The following is a 19,000-nucleotide window of genomic DNA, read 5'->3' on the forward strand; positions in this document are numbered from 1 at the left end:
TATACTGTGGATTCATTTATTTTCGTGGGTATCAGTTTTTCGTTGATTCAGGACCACTTGCATTTTCGTGGATATTTGATTTTGTTGTTTTGCCAATCTCTGCATACAAGGTTTTTTAGAAAATTTGTCATTTGTTGAACATTTGAATTCGTGGTTGACCTATACCCACAAAACCCACGAAAATTGGTATCCCAGTAATAATAATGAATCCACAGTTATAGCATTCCTTATTACGACAGCTCTAATATCAACAAAGTGAAGGAAATGTAGCATTAATTGTATGCTTTTTAATTTCAATTATAAATATTCTAAGCAAATGCAAAGTTTTTTTCTAGCCAAGGAATAATTTCTAAAACTATGAAAACCTGTCACCAACTATAACTGAATCTTTTTGTCTATAGATCTTACATTTTATCACAGAATATCTGAAAAGTCAACTGTTTCATAAATGATACAGCTCAGTTATTAAAATAAAAGCATGCTGACATTGTAGAAAATAGATATCAAAACCAAGTATTTTTAGCTCTCTAGTGTTAACAGTACTACAGTACTTTGATGATTATAGGTAACACGTTCATAAATATCAAAATGCAAGCAAAGCAGCAATAGAGCATTCTCTGACACAAATTATTTGTGTAATCTTATATCGTTTGTTTAAGGGAAGTCTTTGGAATCGAGTGATTAATTCAAACGATTTACCTTATAATTATCTATAAATAAAAAAAATTTACATAAATGAATGAAACTCAAAAACAAGCTAGGCTTCAACAACTATCAATTTAACTAGAAGGCTATTACTAGTAATAGTCTCTGACAACAAACACCACTTTACATTATAAAATAAATGGGGAATGTGTCCATGGGACACAGATGATTGCTCGGCTTGCATACAACGTTATAAAGGGACATAATTCAAGAACAGTAAAATTGACACTACCCATATTTGTACTTGATCTGACTTTTGTGGTAATAAGCATTGTGTATAAGTTTCACACTATTTGGTTGATGCAAACTTAAGTAAGAGAACGGAAAGAAAAATTCAGCAATTTTTCCATTTGTAAAGGGGCATAACTCTAAAACTGTAACAGTGACGCCACCAAAATTCAAACTTGATCTGTGTATTGTGGTAATAATTATTGTATATAAGATTCATAATGTTTATGTGAGGCAAATTAAAGTTAGAGAAAGGAAATGAAAAATTCAGCAATATTTCCATTTGGAAAGGGCATAACTCTAGAATGGTAAAAGTGACGCTACAGACGGACAAGGGTTAAACTTAATGCCCCCTCCGCTACGGCGGGGGCATAAAAAAAATTGTCAATCATAATCAGATAAAGAGTTATTTCAAATTTTGTTAGCTGCTGAAATTAAAAGTGCACATAAGTTATCATGTTGAGTGCTAAACAGGTCACAACTATGATCCAGATGAACATGCATGAAATATCTGCCACTGAACATTAAACAAACACCAATCAACTATTCATACCCCACTCCATTGTTCCACCAATAATTCTCATACCCCACAACTTCTTTTATTAACATTTACAGTGAATACATTTTATTATAATCTGACACACACAGAAGGAAATATTGATGAAAACTTTACATTTACATATTTAGTGATCATCTACTTGCAGTCAAAAAATATTTTAGACTATGCTTGTGCTATATTTATTTATTTAACAAATTTATTTAATTAATAAATTTATTTATCGTATTCTATTTCATACTTACACTTGAAGAGAAAGTGACGATGAGAAATGCTCCAATAACTGTTAATGCTGACCCTGTAATTTACGAATGAGTAAAAATTCCAGGATATCTGATTTAGTGTTACTGTAAATTCAGAAATTATTGCGAGGTTTTTATTAATGTGAATAATGAGACTGTGTGAGTATCGCAATAATAAGAACTCACAATCTGATATCTAGCTCAAATATCTGAGTGCAGCTTTTCCTGAAATCGCAATAATTAATCTCGTATTTATATCCATTCTTCAAAAATCACAATAATATATGCACGCAATAATTTCTGAATTTTCAGTATATGACATAGATATATAAATAGAGACTGTAGTTCATTGTACATTGACAAGTTTTCACTGTATCTTCCACATTAGTTATGGTGACTTTTTTTTTCTTTAAAATTGTTCTTAAATATCTTAAAAGAAATGAATGCTTCAGAGCATGTTCAATGTGATTTCCGATATAATAAATATTTCCAAGGGCATAACTCGTTAAAAATGTTTGATCAGCAATTATTTTCGAAAGTGTCAAAGTTATTGCTGATATAAACCTATGATATAAGTTTCGTAAAATTCTATAGAATTGTACACATGAGAGCACTCACAAGGCAATTTTCACTATAATTAATATTTCCAAGGGGCATAACTCTTACTGATTTTCGAACTCGTCCGAGACATTTACTGATATTAACCTACAATATAAGTTTCATAAAAATCTGGCAAGAATTGTACACATGAGAGTGCTAACGATGCAATTTTTCATAAAATTAATGTTTCCAAGGCTCATAACTGTTTTAAAAATAATTGATCATCACTGATTTTCGAACTCATCTGAGACATTGCTGATATAAACCTACGATATAAGTTTCATAAAAATATGGCAAGAATTGTACACATGAGAGCGCTAACAGTGCTAACGATGCAATTTTTCATAAAATTAATGTTTCCAAGGGTCATAACTGTTTTAAAAATAATTGATCATCACTGATTTTCGAACTCATCCGAGACATTGCTTATATAAACCTACGATATAAGTTTCATAAAAATATGGCAAGAATTGTACACATGAGAGCACTAGCAGTGCAATTTTGCATATAATTAATGTTTCCAAGGGGCATAACTCTTTCAGAAATAGTTCATCAGCACTGATTTTCAAACTCGTCCGAGACATTGCTGATATAAACCTATAATATAATTTTTATAAAAATGCTAAGAATTGTACATGTGAGAGCGCTAACAAGACCGGATGGATGGACGGACAAATGAAACGGAGGCCTGGCATTTCTATGTCCCCCTGCAACGCGTTATGCGGGGGACAAAAAATGTGGCAAAACAATTAACAAGAATAAAACTTAAACTTGATCTGTAGCTTTTATTATCTGACTGTTTACCAAAATCCTAATTAATTGATTTAGGTATTACAAAAAAAGTTAGGAAAACTTATGGGACAGACAGTAAACCTATAATTGCTTAGATCCACTTCATTTGAACTCTGGTGGATAGTTGCCTTATTGGCAATCATACCACATCTCCTTATTTTTATACCTATAGTCCCTTCTGGCTTCACCAGTAGGGGACTAAAAAAGTTGTAATATCTATCTGCTTATATAGCAAGCTACAGTATCAAATATTTTTAAAACATGATTTTACCTTCTTAACATGAATTTTTTTTTTTCATGGAACTAAATCATGTTAGCTCAAAAATAAATGATTTCAATTTACACATGCAATTTCCTGATTAAAATTTTTGAAGGTTTCACTTCGATTGAGTAATATACACAATTGACAATATCAAATGAAAGCTTAGAAATCATGTATATAACTGGAAAGGAGCTAAATCGTTAAAAAATTCTGAAGCACCAACTTTGTTTCCTTTTCTTCAAAACTACTTTTTGCAGTCATTAGGATACAAAGATGAGTTACTTTGTAATGAAAACAGAATCCATGCATTTAATTTCAAATAATATAATGTACTTATTTATACTGATCATTTTTTTTTAAATGATTTTTATTTCTTCACATATCATTATACAATATAATTATAATACTTGAAAGTTATATTCAATTTACATTCATAACAAGTGGTTGAATATAATTATGAATTTGTATTTACCAAATAAATGTTCAGCTCGGATCTTTTCCTTTAAAAAGATGGCAGCTAAGAATATGTTGGCTGAAATATAAAACTAAGGATCAGACAATAATAACACATTCGGTAGATACTCTATACAATTATTCTATCAACTAAAATATGACTTTAAAATAAGCCAAAATATTTCAGTACATTATCTCATGCCACAGTTATACATTTTTAATCCACAGAAGCCTTCCAATACTTTTTTTTTACAATATACAATGTATATCTTCTCCTGTTTCAGACACCTTTGAGGTCAAATCTCTTAATTCCTCATACTTGACCATTATCTGACCATCATTAACAAATTGTCCAATACCAAATGTCACATTGTTGCTAACCCTTACCATGTGGGGTGTAATATTACAGCCTCTGATGAAAATCCAGATTCATTGTTGTGATTGGCTGACTAAATGTGAAGTTTGAACCAATACTTGAAATTTGAAAACTGAAATCTTAGGAAAATGGCAATTTTTTTAAGGATGGGCTGCCCTTCTCACTGTGGCCAAACACAGAATAGGGGTCTGGAACTTCAGTAAACTGCATTACCTCATGGGAATGTTACTGATTAATGCATAAATAAGTAATATATATGCTCCTCAAAAACTACTTCTGGTGGCAGGTACAAGCTCAGTCAAAAATAATAACTTAATAGCAAAACAGGGGATTTTAGTACCCAACATATGCATTATTGATTATACATGTATAAAAGATTTAAGTATATAGTCTAGCTGAAGGAATAAACATAAATGAGGCATTATTGTTTATGTTTATTGAATGACTGCTTACTTACCAACAACTGTTGTTGTCCCAAGTGGTGCCACCAGAGAGGCAGGGGCAAACCCATAAGCTGAAAAGTTTCCAATCTCTCCGACTGCCATCAATACTAGACCAATCCACCATAATGGATCTTTAGTGTAATGTATCTGGTCTCCTAAAGCTTCATTCTTCATGTGTGTATATTTCTATTCAAAGTAACAATAACATCATTCTGTAACAGTTTTCCAACAGTTTGTCTTACCAGTATGCTGTAATTGCTATTTTTACGCAATTATCACTGTCAGATTTTTTTTTTATGAAGACATCACAGGCTGATACCCAGTTCAATTTAAACATAAAAAATTAAGCTGTCTATCATAGAAATAAATGTGATGACAATGGTATATATATGTTTTAATGACCAATACAAATTACACAGCCTTATAGTTCAATTTTCTTTCAATCTTATAGACCAGTGTTTAAAAAAAAATTTTTTTGGGCGAGTGCAAAAATTACTTCACAGGCCCAAAATGCATATTGGTAGCCCAATTATTTTACTCAAATTTTTTTCAGTGTTGAGCCATAAAAATGACAATAAAGCAACATAAATAGATGTTCTTAATTCTTCAACCTTCCCGACACATTAACCAAAAAAAAACCTCATTCCCATAGTCTTCATTGTCACTGAATTCATCATCACAGTCCAGTGCCTATAAATCTAGGATTTTGAATTGTAAAATTGACTTCTCATTCCATGAGAGAGTAGCTAGAAGTGAAGTTCCATTACCGTTTCGGTTGCATAGTGATTTCGTGTCTTTCACTGAGGAAATTTTGCTGTTGCGTTTAGAATTAAACAAGTTTCTGCGAATTGATCTAAAAATAGCACGGGAATTTCCGCGATATTCTATTCGGTCAGTCATTTCAACAGGTTGTATGTCCAAAGTGTCAATGCAAAACAAAATCAAAAGACATTTTATAAACGTAATATTTTCTTATGTCACTGCCACAGGCACTTGTTTCTGTCCTTGGGGGTTTACTATCTACACTCGTATGAAAATTATTTTGACGGCTTCTCAGTTGTATCCGTGTATGGAGTTCTTTTCAGAATTCCCTTGCCCTTGTTTATTTTAGTGGGTCAGACGAGGTTTTACTGTTAATGACTGTCGCTATCCTATATAAAATACCAATAGTTTAGCGGCCACCATTGACTGGAAAACCTTGTTTGACCCACTAAACAAGCACATGTCACGATGTTGTTTGTATATATCCGCCATGTTAATATTCTAATGCACTAGCACGTTTTAACGGTGTGACCAGAGGATTTCCGACAATGGGTGTTCCAAAGTTGGGGTTGATTTTTATAGGAGTAACTACGATTTTGAGAATGATAATGCACTCGCCCAATGATTTATTTTTGGGCCAGTAACTATCCATCTTTTGACATTTCTAATCGCCCAATCAAAGTTTTGGTCGCATTTGGCCACCAGGCGACTGGCTGTGTCCTACGCTGTAGACTAATTCATACTTTGTAATGTAATAAAACTTTTTGTTTCAAACAAAAAATTCTCTGAAACTGACATCATTAATATGCTTGATTTGTTTATTGACAACCTATTTGTTGGATGTGTTTTTCAACAATCTGCATTTCCATGGGAACCAACTGTGCTCCTTTTCTTTCCTAGTTTCTTTAATCATATTAGACAGACTTCATACAGTAGCTTCTCAGCAAGAATGAAAAGCGAACATTATTCCTGAACTTCATATATATTCTATATAGATTATGTCCTCATACTAAATAATTAAAACTACTGTGTACAATGTCTTGAACTTGAAATAAAGGGTACTCAAGATACACATGATACAGTAAAGACTACCTCATATCTTAACTTACATCAAGAAATTTATAATAAGGGTCTGTTAAGAACTTGAATTTATGACAAAAGAGATTAATTCAGCTTTCCTATTGTGAATTTTCCATTCTATGTAGCATCATTCAAGCAGCTCCTGCAAATATGATTTTCTTGATAGAGGGATGCTGCTTTCATGAAAGCTACAGAACCACAGGTTCCTAGTGGTAAAGAAGAAGTGTAGCCCTTCAAAAGTTTTGCTTACACCATCATAATTTGGTTGACTGATATATATATAGTATGTTCCAATTGTAGTAGCTACAATCCTGTCCTCTTTTATTAGATTGAGACATCACCAAATGAGCAATACTACTATGCCACTTGTGGAGCATGATCTTCTTTCCCTTCCCAAGCTCATGAGATCACCTCAGGATTTTGTTTGGGTTTGTGTTGGGTTGGGTTTTTTTCGTTTTTTTGTCACGATATTGTTGGTTTTCCTTTGAAGTATTATTTTGTGTATTTTATTACTTACCTGTACATTTAACGATATGCTGATCATCAGATTTCCACTTATTGCAAGAATACATCCTATCAACAAATCCTGTATAAATAAAAATTATAAGGTTATATCTAACACTTGGTATATTAGTGTGTTAATCTAAACCTTTTGTATTTGTCACCAGACGTTAAGAAACCAACAATCAATCTAAACCCTTTGAACATTATGGCATTACACTAAACCCTTGGTACATTTTGTATATTTTCCTGTTATACTAAATCCTTAGTATATTATTGATACACTAAACCCTTGGTATATTATGGCAATACGCTAAACCCTTGTTATATTATTGATACACTAAACCCTTGGTATATTATGGTAATACACTAAACCCTTGGTATATTATGGCAATACGCTAAACCCTTGGTATATTATGGCAATATGCTAAACCAGTGTAATATTTACCTGTTACACTAAATGATAAGTATATTGTTGTGTTACCCTAATCCTAAGCATATATTATTGTGTTAAACTAAATGCTTGGTATATTACTGTGTTACACTAAACCCTTGATATATTTTCATGTTATACTAAATCCGTAGCATATTATTTATACACTATATTATTGTTACACTAAACCCTCAATGTATATAATAGCATTACACAAAACCCTCAAGGTATATAATAGCATTACACAAAACCCTTGGTGTTTCATGGCATTACACTAAACCCTTGGTATAGCATTGTGCTACACTAAAACCTTAAAGATGATTAAAAACAGATAATACCATGGGCAAAAAGAAAATTACAAAAAGACAAACAACTGTCTACAAACCACAACACAGAAAACTTTAACCAGGAACTGACCAAAACCTAAGGGTGATCTCAGGTGCTCTGGAAGTGTAAGCAGATCCTGTTACACTAAAACCCATAGTATATTGTCATGTTACACTAAAACCCTTAGTTTATTCAGGGCCTAATCTAGGATTTTGGAGAGGGAGAAGTGACTTCTCCTTCCATGAGAGAGTAGGGTGAAGTGAAATTCCATTACCGTTTTGGTTGTATAGTCTTTTCGTGCTCATCAATGAATATAAAAAAAACACTCGTTAATTCCCACCCCTTAACCTACCAAATAGTACAACTGATCGTCAATAATCGTAATAAATAATAATAAAACAAATCAGCTGAGTGATTATGCAACATCCTCAGATGAATATTATCGTAAAATGATAACTTAAACAGACGCTCAGTTTTCTGTTTTAATAGTTTTGAATGTTTAATTCGAGGATGTTCAAAGTCGCCGTAGTATTTATTTCAATTAATCGTCAATAGTATCAGTCCTTGGTCGTTTCAAAAATCTCTATTTTTCTTGTCAGTCGCCATTTTTGTTTACCTGTTTAATTTGTAAATCACAAATTGTCTCCCTTATACCGATTTAGATGGCATTTGACTTCGCTATGAAGTCAGTTGGCCGGAGAGTTTTAGCAATTTTCAAAATTCTTTGGCAACTTAAATCATCACTTCGCCGACAAGGTTATGACCTGGTTTATTATCATGTTACACTAAAACCCTTTGTTTATCATCATGTTACACTAAATCCCTTAATATCATGTTACACTAAACCCTTGGTATATTATCATGTAACACTAAACCCTTGGTATATTATCATGTTACACTAAAACCTTTGGTATCATGTTACACTAAATCCCTTAATATATTATCATGTTACACTAAACCCTTGGTATATTATCATGCTACACTAAAACCCTTGGTATATTATCATGTTACACTAAATCCTTGGTATATTATCATGTTACACTAAAACCCTTGGTATATTATTATGTTACACTAAAACCCTTGGTATATTATCATGTAACACTAAAACCTTTAGTATCATGTTACACTAAACCCTTGGTATATTATCATGTTACACTTAAACCCTTAGTATACTATCATGTTACACTAAAACCCTTGGTATATTATCATGTTACACTAAAACCCTTGGTATATTATCATGTTACACTAAAACCCTTGGTATATTATCATGTTACACTAAAACCCTTGGTATATTATCATGTAACACTAAAACCTTTAGTATCATGTTACACTAAACCCTTGGTATATTATCATGTTCCACTAAATCCTTGGTTTATTATCATGTTACACTAAACCCTTGGTATATTATCATGCTATACTAAAACCCTTGGTATATTATCATGTAACACTAAAACCTTTAGTATCATGTTACACTAAACCCTTGGTATATTATCATATTACACTAAAACCCTTGGTATCATGTTACACTAAACCCTTGGTATATTATCATGTTCCACTAAACCCTTGGTTTATTATCATGTTACACTAAACCCTTGGTATATTATCATGCTACACTAAAACCCTTGGTATCATGTTACACTTAACTCTTGGTATATCATCATGTTACATTAAAACCCTGGGTATATTATCATGTTACATTAAAACCCTGGGTATATTATCATGTTGCACTAAAACCATTGGTATATTATCATGTTGCACTAAAACCCTTGGTATATTATCATGTTGCACTAAAACCCTTGGTATATTATCATGTTGCACGAAACTCTTAGTATATATCAAATAATCAAAATTTGTTTTTTGAAATTTAGCTGTTTTTTTTATGTGTAACAATTTACCTTCATTTAATCTTTCAGATTAAACTTATTTTTATTTAAAAGGAAACAAAAATCCTTAAATTGTTTGAAAGAAATATTTGGTTGTTTTTTTAAAAATATAACTAATGCAAAATAAAACTATCAGTCCTTGTACAATTATCTAATGTTCGCCAATGATATCTATAATTGAGTACAGTAACTTACCGCAGTGTTAATTCCCTCAAACAAAGACATTTCTCCATTGATTCATTCAAAAAATATTCTCAAGTTAAGACATTATCACAATGGATAAAAGAATAACTCTGGTTTGATGACTTCATATCACATATATTTGTTTTAATGATTTGTTGATATAGATACAAATTTAAATTAGCCTGATTAATTTCCACATATGTTTACTGAAGCAATTCGAAACAATCATTGAGGAAAATCCTGACTTCGACTTCATATCAAATCCTGTTCAAAATGTCTGACTGGAATTATTTTACAATTAAAACCTTAATCCCCCTAAATCTCATGTTATCCACAAGTGCAACATAGCAGGAAGGTATAATTAAAGAGACATTCTTCAATGTTTATTTCATTTCACTTTACCTGTTATATAAAAAAAAATTGAATTCCAATAATATATATTCTTGTTTCCTGCCATCATGTAGGTAAAACAGATATCTTTTAAATAATTTATGTAGACTACATATGGAAATATTCTGGATTTAAACATTACTTAACCAAAAATATGAAAATATCCTACAATATATGATTGACAGTTACTTTTACTGTAAGTTGACCCTTCAAGGTTTACTCAAATTAAAATTAACTGTCTACAAACCACTACACAAGAAACTTAAACCAGGAACTGACCAAAACCTAAGAGTAATCTCAGGTGCTCTGGAAGTGTAAACAGATCCTACCTCACCTGTACCTACCTTCTGGTTACACTAAAACCCTTGGTTTATTATCATGTTACACTAAAACTCTTGATTAATTATCATGTTACACTAAAATTCTTAGTTTATTATCATGTTACACTAAAACCCTTGGTTTATTAACATGTTACACTAAAACCCTTGGTTTATTATCATGTTACACTAAAACCCTTGGTATATTATCATGTTACACTAAAACCCTTGATTTATTATCATGCTACACTAAACCCTTGGTTTATTATCATGTTACACTAAACCCTTGGTATATTATCATGTTACACTAAAATTCTTAGTTTATTATCATGTTACACTAAAACCCTTGGTTTATTAACATGTTACACTAAAACCCTTGATTTATTATCATGTTACATTAAAACCCTTAGTATATTGTCATGTTACACTAAAACCCTTGGTTTATTATCATGTTACACTAAAACCCTTGATTTATTATCATGTTACACTAAAATTCTTAGTTTATTATCATGTTACACTAAAACCCTTGGTTTATTAACATGTTACACTAAAACCCTTGGTTTATTATCATTTTACACTAAAACCCTTGGTATATTATCATGTTACACTAAAACCCTTGATTTATTATCATGCTACACTAAACCCTTGGTTTATTATCATGTTACACTAAACCCTTGGTATATTATCATGTTACACTAAAATTCTTAGTTTATTATCATGTTACACTAAAACCCTTGGTTTATTAACATGTTACACTAAAACCCTTGATTTATTATCATGTTACATTAAAACCCTTAGTATATTATCATGTTACATTAAAACTTTTAGTATATTATCATGTAACACTTAACCCTTGGTATATTATCATGCTACACTAAAACCCTTGGTATATTATCATATTACACTAAACCCTTGGTATATTATCATGCTACACTAAAACCCTTGGTATATTATCATATTACACTAAACCCTTGGTATATTATCATGCTACACTAAAACCCTGGGTATATTATCATGCTACACTAAAACCCTTGGTTTATTATCATGTTACACTAAAACCCCTGGTATATTATCATGTTACACTAAACCCTTGGTTTATTATCATGTTACACTAAAACCCCTGGTATATTATCATGTTACACTAAACCCTTGGTTTATTATCATGTTACACTAAAACTCTTAGTTTATTATTATGTTACACTAAAACCCTTCAAGGTTAACTCAAATAATAATAATTAAATTTGGACTTATTCAACATGTTTAATCATATGCATCATTGTTACATGATCAATGAAATAAAGTGAATTTTTCTCACAAGTCAAAAATTATAGTAAACACATGTTTACATGGTCATTATCGATTATTAGTTAAGAAACACAATAAGTTGTCTTTGACTTTGGAAAATAACTTCAAGAAATATGTAATAATTTATTAGAAAAATACTGATATGGTCTAAAGACTCCAAGGTTGGCAAAAAAGCGGTCAATACTAGTATTGACCATGCCGGCGGTAAATACCGGTAATTACCGGGAAATACTGGCAAATACTGGTCAATTGAAATTTTGATAGGACTTTACTATAAAACTAGTCCCTACCTCAGGTCAATTACTTGGTAAATGGATAGATATAGTCACAAGGCAGAAAGTCACTTATTTACTACATTGTAATAAGACAAAAAGTCACATTTAATTAGTTCATGAACATGGTTTAATGAAGATTTATCAAATATTAATTTAATTATACAACAGATATAGTCATTAACACCATGAAGTCAGTCACTTAAGAGAGACTATATAACATCTGATTTTCTTAACAGTTATTTTGAAAGATGCAATTAAAAAATTAAAAAAAATTGTTTTATATATATATATATGTTATATATTTATTAAAAAAAACATTTCCTGCATTTAGAACATTTTTATCATGCTGTTGAATAGTCAGGAATTAATTCATTGTTTAAAACAATCTTTAGAAATCACTTTTATGATTTTTTTCCTGTTATGTCAACATTTATTAGGGGACAGTTGTTATAGTAATTAAACTTTTGACACCTGTTAGCCATATAATAGGTAATGTTCTGATAATCTATATTGCTAGTCACTTGTAATTCTATTTACCTGTAAAATTCAAACCTTTTCAAGAAAAAAATATCTTGATTTATACATGTTAGAATAACTGATATAGCTGCACAATTTTTATATGTATACCAAAAGTATGCAATATCATTACCCCTAAGAACTAAATTAGTCATTTTTAATGTTTTAATAATTAATAACATACCAATATCATTCATTTTTATAAATTGAATCATGCCAAAGGAATAAAGTTTTCCCTCATCAATCATTTTTTTACTAGAATTGATAGATAAGTCAGTCAAAAGAAGCATGAAAATTTCAATTGACCAGTATTTGCCAGTATTGACCACTTGGGGAGTATTGTCCGGGGCGGTAAATACCACTGGTAAATACCGGGGGTGGTAAATACCGCCCAACCTTGAAAGACTCATATGGTCAGGACCATTAGAGCTAATTTCCAAATGCATGTAGAGCAAGACTTTGGTTAGCTTGCTTGCTTTGTTTGTATATTGTACAATTGTAATTGGAATAACTTCCAATCAAATTTAAATACAATATATACAGGTTAAACTATGCCTATATATATATTGTTTGAAGATGTCAATCTTAATTACAAAGCTTGGGAAAACGTTTATACAAACAAAGCAAGCAAGCCAACCAAAGTTTTACTCAACAAGCATTAGGAAATTAGCTATAAATTACAAAATGAGCATGTACGCATATGGTCATGACCATAAGTGTATGGTCCAAATACTCATATGTTCCGTAACATATATATACACATGTTTCCTGCCTTCTGGTAGAAAAATAGGGTAGGTAGGTCGTCTGTAAAATCATTTTAACATTCAAAATATTTTGCATAGACTATATTGGGAATTGATCTGAACTGAACCAAATATATTTGGACTTTAGCAGTGCATAACCTTAAATGTCCATAAAATGTGTTGCGGTAGGTATAATAAACAAGGATATTTGGTGAGGCAGGAATCAGAGTTACATCTTATTTTTGCCTCAAAATATAAATAACCAATGATATGATTTGCAGACTTTAATTTGCATGGTTATATCAATTTTGAATTTACAGTTTCTGTCTTGATTTATCATTTTCTAAACATTTTCCAAAAATGCTTAAAGTTCAATGATGTGGTATAATTGCCAATGAGACAACTCTCCACCAGAGACGCAATGACATGGAAGTTAACAACTACCATATAGGTCACTGTACCGCCTTCAAAAATAATACTAAAATTGGTTAAAAAATATCATGTAATGATAATAACTCCTCAAAGGAGTTGTCTGGTAATTTTTATGGAAATTTAGGGTTTATACAGGTCTTGACATTCTGTATCTGCATGAGTGTGTTATTGATACCGATACTGGCTTTAATACAATGGTATTAAATATTTTTGCCCTCTGTCATATTTTCTTTACCTATTATGGTTTTCAAGATATTAGACGACAATTACTTGCACTTTACCCTTCTGTTCTATTTCTTGCAATGGGCCTCATATTAGTTAAACAAGAGTGCACAAGCTGAAATGTCTCCCCTGTTCTACTGACCATTGATTTTATGTTGAAAGTCTTAAAGATAAAGGTTTTACTACAAGTATCACATAAATTTAACATTCTTAAAGATCCATGGCAATTAATAAGGTCAAGGTCAGATAAAAACTGTCACACAGACATGTACACCTTACAATTATTCCATACACCAAATATAGTTGACCCATTGCTTATGGTAATCAAAAAACAGACCGAAACACAAAAACTTAATGTTAACCAATGAACCATGAAAATGAGGTCAAGGTCAGATGATACTGGCTAGACAGACATGTACACCTTACAATCATTCCATGCACCAAATATAGTTGACCTATTGTATACAGTACTTGAAAAACAGACCCAAGCACAAAAAATTAACAATGACCAATGAACCATGAAAATGAGGTCAAGGTCAAATGACAATGGCTAGACAGACATGTACACCTAACAATCATTCCATACACCAAATATAGTTGACCTATTGCTTACAGTACTTGAAAATCAGACCAAAACACAAAAACTTAACATTGACCAATGAACCATGAAAATGAGGTCAAGATCAGATGAAACCTGCCAGTCTGACATGTACCCCTTACAATCATTCCATATATACACCACATATAGTTGACCTGCTGCTTGTAGTATCTGAGAAACTGACCTAATCACGTAACTTTAACCTTTATCCCTGATCCATGAATTGAGGTCGAGGTCAGGTTAATCCTGTCTGATGGACATGTAGACGTTGCAAGGAACCAATATACCAAATATAGTTATCTTATTACTCATTTAAGTGAGAAATTCACATGACAAATAAACTGTAATTTTTTTTCAAGCAGTCACTGAACCATGAAAATGAGGTCAAGGACAATGGGCATATGACAGACAGAAACTTAGTAACATGAGGTATCTGCATACAAGGTATGAAGCATCCAGGTCTTCTTCCTTCTAAAATATAAAGCTGTGTACAAATAGTTTACGCCACCGTCACAGGAGAGTGATACCTATGTCTCACATACTGCGACTTTCGTCATAGGCGAGACAAAAATTTGGAGTATTTGTTAAATATACATACATGTATGTTTAATTATTGCAGGATTTAAGCTAGGATTCAGATGGTTTTAGTCACTTATGCGTGATATGAAAAACCAAACTTTTTTTGTTAACAGCATAAGACTAAGGCAGTTATAAACATGTCTAATGTGTTCTTTCATTTATTTTTTCAGCATTTCATTATTATACATGCATGACATGGACAAAATAAATATAGTAAACGTTTCAAATTGTGATCAATTGAAATGTCTATTGAAATAGAAATGCAGACAGACAGATTCTAAATATGAATAAATCATTTGAGAATATTATTATGACCAGTCAGAGCTCAGACAAAAATAAGTCTAAATCTGCTTTTGACTCATAGAGGTCTAAATTTGAAGGTTTCAAGATTTGTCTCCCTTAAATTTAAGACAAATTATGACTTCAATAAGTCAATTAGTGTTAAGCAAGAAATATTTAACCTGAATTAAAAAGTTGTAAATATCGACTCCTACAAGTCAATAAGTTACCAAAATTGGTCAACTTCAAGACCCAAGCATATTTATAAAAAGGTCATGCATCTACATGAAATTATGACAACATCAAAAGACAATGCTTTGTCTTCTAAGGAAAAATATGCATGAGAGCCTAAAAAAACGGAGATAATGTTTATTTACTTTACAATGCATCCATCTGTATCTCACAAAATGAGGAAAATAATCTATGTTAAGTAAAAATGTTCAATTAGATAATTAAATATAGATAGCTCAGGTCCTTGTGAACTCTCAGACAGGTTTAGGATGTCATAGATGGTGCACTTTGGCCACCAATTGAAATTAAGTCTTTTCATAAACATAAATAGACCTAAACAAGTCTGTCATTTTCTGACTTAAATAAGTCTGAAAATGAAAGTACATTTTTATAATAAATACATTTTTTGACTTATGTAAGTCAAAAACAAAAATCGACTTGTTTATGTCTGAGCTCTGACTGATGACCCAACAGTTATGCTGATTATAACACAAGTTGTTGCCATTAATAAGCTTGGGTCATAAACTTGTCATAAATTTGTTGCCAGGTAAAATAGTGTATTTTCGTACACATTTTTTAACTTTCATAAAATATGAAACTTGTGCTTTCCCCATTTTGAAAATTATTTCTTAAATTATGAAAATGATGAGCCCTGGCATAATCACTGCTATTGAATCAGTATATTTGTATAGTCAATGAACTATGTCCAAGAAGGTGAGAGCCTAATATAGTAGGGACCACCCTGCTCTTAGTGTGTACATACATTGTAGACTTCTCTCTTTAGTATTGTAGTAAAAGAGGGACAGTGCATATATATTTTATGAAGTGTTGTGTAACCATATTCAACACTACAGTTCTCCAGACAGTGGAGGAAAGATACAGAACAACAACAACATGGCCTATAATCTCGGCGTATAATCTCCACTGAAATAAAATACATCAATCTCAATTTTTTTTTATGAATGAGCTCTAGCTTAAACACCATCGCCATTGTCCAACAATCAGTTCTAACTGTGACATCATAACATAAGCATTGTGACATAAGAAATGGATGGGAAAGTGCACATATTTGAAAGTCGGCTATAGATGTGCAATCTGCTTACCAGATACTGATATTAAGTAAACAGGCAGAATGCCAAATCACACTGCATTTCTGGTTTGTGTTTTTTTTTTAAATGTGAATGAAACCACACTAATTTTTAACCGATTTTGAACTATGTTCCATACATGTACATGTACATATTGATAAATTTGTGTCAGACTCCAGTGAACCTCTTATCGTCATATCGAGCTTGTGCTGTTACCTGATAGGTTATGTGTTCTGATGCATTGGAAATTGTTGTAGTTTCGTTAGATGTTATGTTCAATGCATCCATTATTGGTGATATATTTTCATCTTTTTCTTAATTTCATCCCTCCAGTCTTCATCAACATTTCTTCATTTCGTGCATTCTCAGATTTGCCCAGTGTTAAGGAAAAGTCAAGAGAATATAAATACAAATATAAATGTTTTCGACAAAACGAATTTAAAATCTTTTTATTTTGAATTGCATCTTTAACACAATTAATTCATTAAATATAACAGGGGATGAAATAATAACTGGTAAGGTGTATCATTAGACTTCGCCGATGATTGTTTTATAATCAGAAACATCAAATACAGATACGATAATCTTTATTTCGGATTCAAAAGCTCAAAAGAATAATGACAATGTCTATAAAATAGGTAATTTTAAATTGTGAAGGAACACTTAATATGTATATACGTTGAATTGTTCTAAACCCTAACCCTAATCCATTTACATAACATCCTTTTAAATAATCTTTTCATTATAAATTCTGATTTAAGAATAGCACGTTTAACTAACTAATAGAATTTTAAATTTAAAACTATTTTAAACTTTTAAATTTCAAATTTTACTTGTAAATATATTCAGTTCCTACTTAACTTTTTCTTACACCTCAACACATTATGATTAGTTAATTTTATGCATGGTTTAAAACTGTAATGACTATCCAGTGAATTAATAATGATATTGCCTTTATTCATTTATCTGTACATAAGTTTATATGTTCCCTTATGTTTTAAGGTGTATATAGTTGCTACAATTATACCCTATATGGGTAGTGCTCCACAACTAATAGAGGAACATACAAGAAACTGAACTATGAACATTTAAAAATCAGTTGAAAAAGGCTTAACTCTTCAGATCGATATAAATAACACAAATAACTAACAAAAACACATACACAAAAGACATAAACTGAGAACAGTTCTGAGAGTACTCCCGGCGCGTGTTACTATTTTTATGATCTTTCAGTGACTGAAATTTGTCAAATATTTGAAAAAAAATATTGCTTAAGAGAACCATTCAAATCATACCGGAGTTGTTGAGCTAAATGCGTTTCCTTGTTGTTGTTTTTTTTTTAATATTTATTGATAAACAATACTTGATAAAACTTACCTGTAACTATTTTATTTTTATTTTATCGACTGTTTATTTCAGACAGATTAATTTTGAATGTATTTTAGATTTAAACTCCTCGACGAAACGCGCGTCCCCTCGTACCAAATTATAAGACTGGTATCTTTGATGAGTTCTTATAACAATTTAATCAAGGTGTCTCTGATAAACTTAAATAAAGATAGTAGAGGAGGGACGACAGCCAAGGTGCTGTGTGCAAGGCTTTGCAGGTCACGTGGTACGATTTCAGCTTCCGTTTGGCAATTTTATTGAAACAAAAATCGATTTGTACATGTTTTGATATCATAATTTTTGACATATAATACAAGAGCTCTTGTACGTATTATATGTCTCTGACTGTACTCTACTTGAAAAGATAGTAAACATCCATATAATTTGTCAAAAGTGTAGCTAGGTTTTTGGATACTGACATTCATCAAAACAATGAAAAGGACGGGTGTCCCGAATTTGTTTGTCATGATAATAGAGGGGGGGGGGAGGGGGTCCTGATCCCGAAATCCCCGGGCTTAAAAACATAGAATCCCGAGGTCCCGAATATAAAAAAATTTAAAATCCCGACATCCCGAAATTCGAAAAAAGAATTCCCGGATCCCGAAAGGATCAATCCCGAAATCCCGAGCTTAAAAACACCCGATCCCGGAGTCCCGATAAAGGTCCTACCCCCCTCATAAAAGTGAAATAAAATATTTCGTAGAAACTTCTTTTCGGATGGGTCACAATGTATTTATATGTACACTATCTTCCTATATATGGTCTTTTTTTATGTGACACAAAACTTATGTTATCTTATATATCTGGAGG

General features: G+C 31.5%; 1 protein-coding gene across 1 annotated transcript in view; it reads right to left on the bottom strand.

The window, feature by feature from the left end:
• Window positions 1-17,177, bottom strand: part of LOC127737144 (NIPA-like protein 2) — a 28,645-nt gene extending 11,468 nt beyond the window's left edge. The window contains exons 1-5 of the mRNA XM_052247680.1: window positions 17,018-17,177; window positions 7,017-7,085; window positions 4,672-4,843; window positions 3,858-3,917; window positions 1,735-1,787 (exon numbers count right to left, since the gene is read on the bottom strand). Coding sequence (XP_052103640.1) covers window positions 1,735-1,787; window positions 3,858-3,917; window positions 4,672-4,843; window positions 7,017-7,085; window positions 17,018-17,089 — 426 coding nt within the window. The 5' untranslated portion in view covers window positions 17,090-17,177. The remainder of the gene's footprint in view (window positions 1-1,734; window positions 1,788-3,857; window positions 3,918-4,671; window positions 4,844-7,016; window positions 7,086-17,017) is intronic.
• Between the last annotated feature and the right edge of the window lie 1,823 nt (window positions 17,178-19,000).

The sequence above is a fragment of the Mytilus californianus genome, unplaced genomic scaffold, assembly GCF_021869535.1.
Source record: "Mytilus californianus isolate M0D057914Y unplaced genomic scaffold, xbMytCali1.0.p SCAF_1, whole genome shotgun sequence".
NCBI lineage: Eukaryota > Metazoa > Mollusca > Bivalvia > Mytilida > Mytilidae > Mytilus > Mytilus californianus.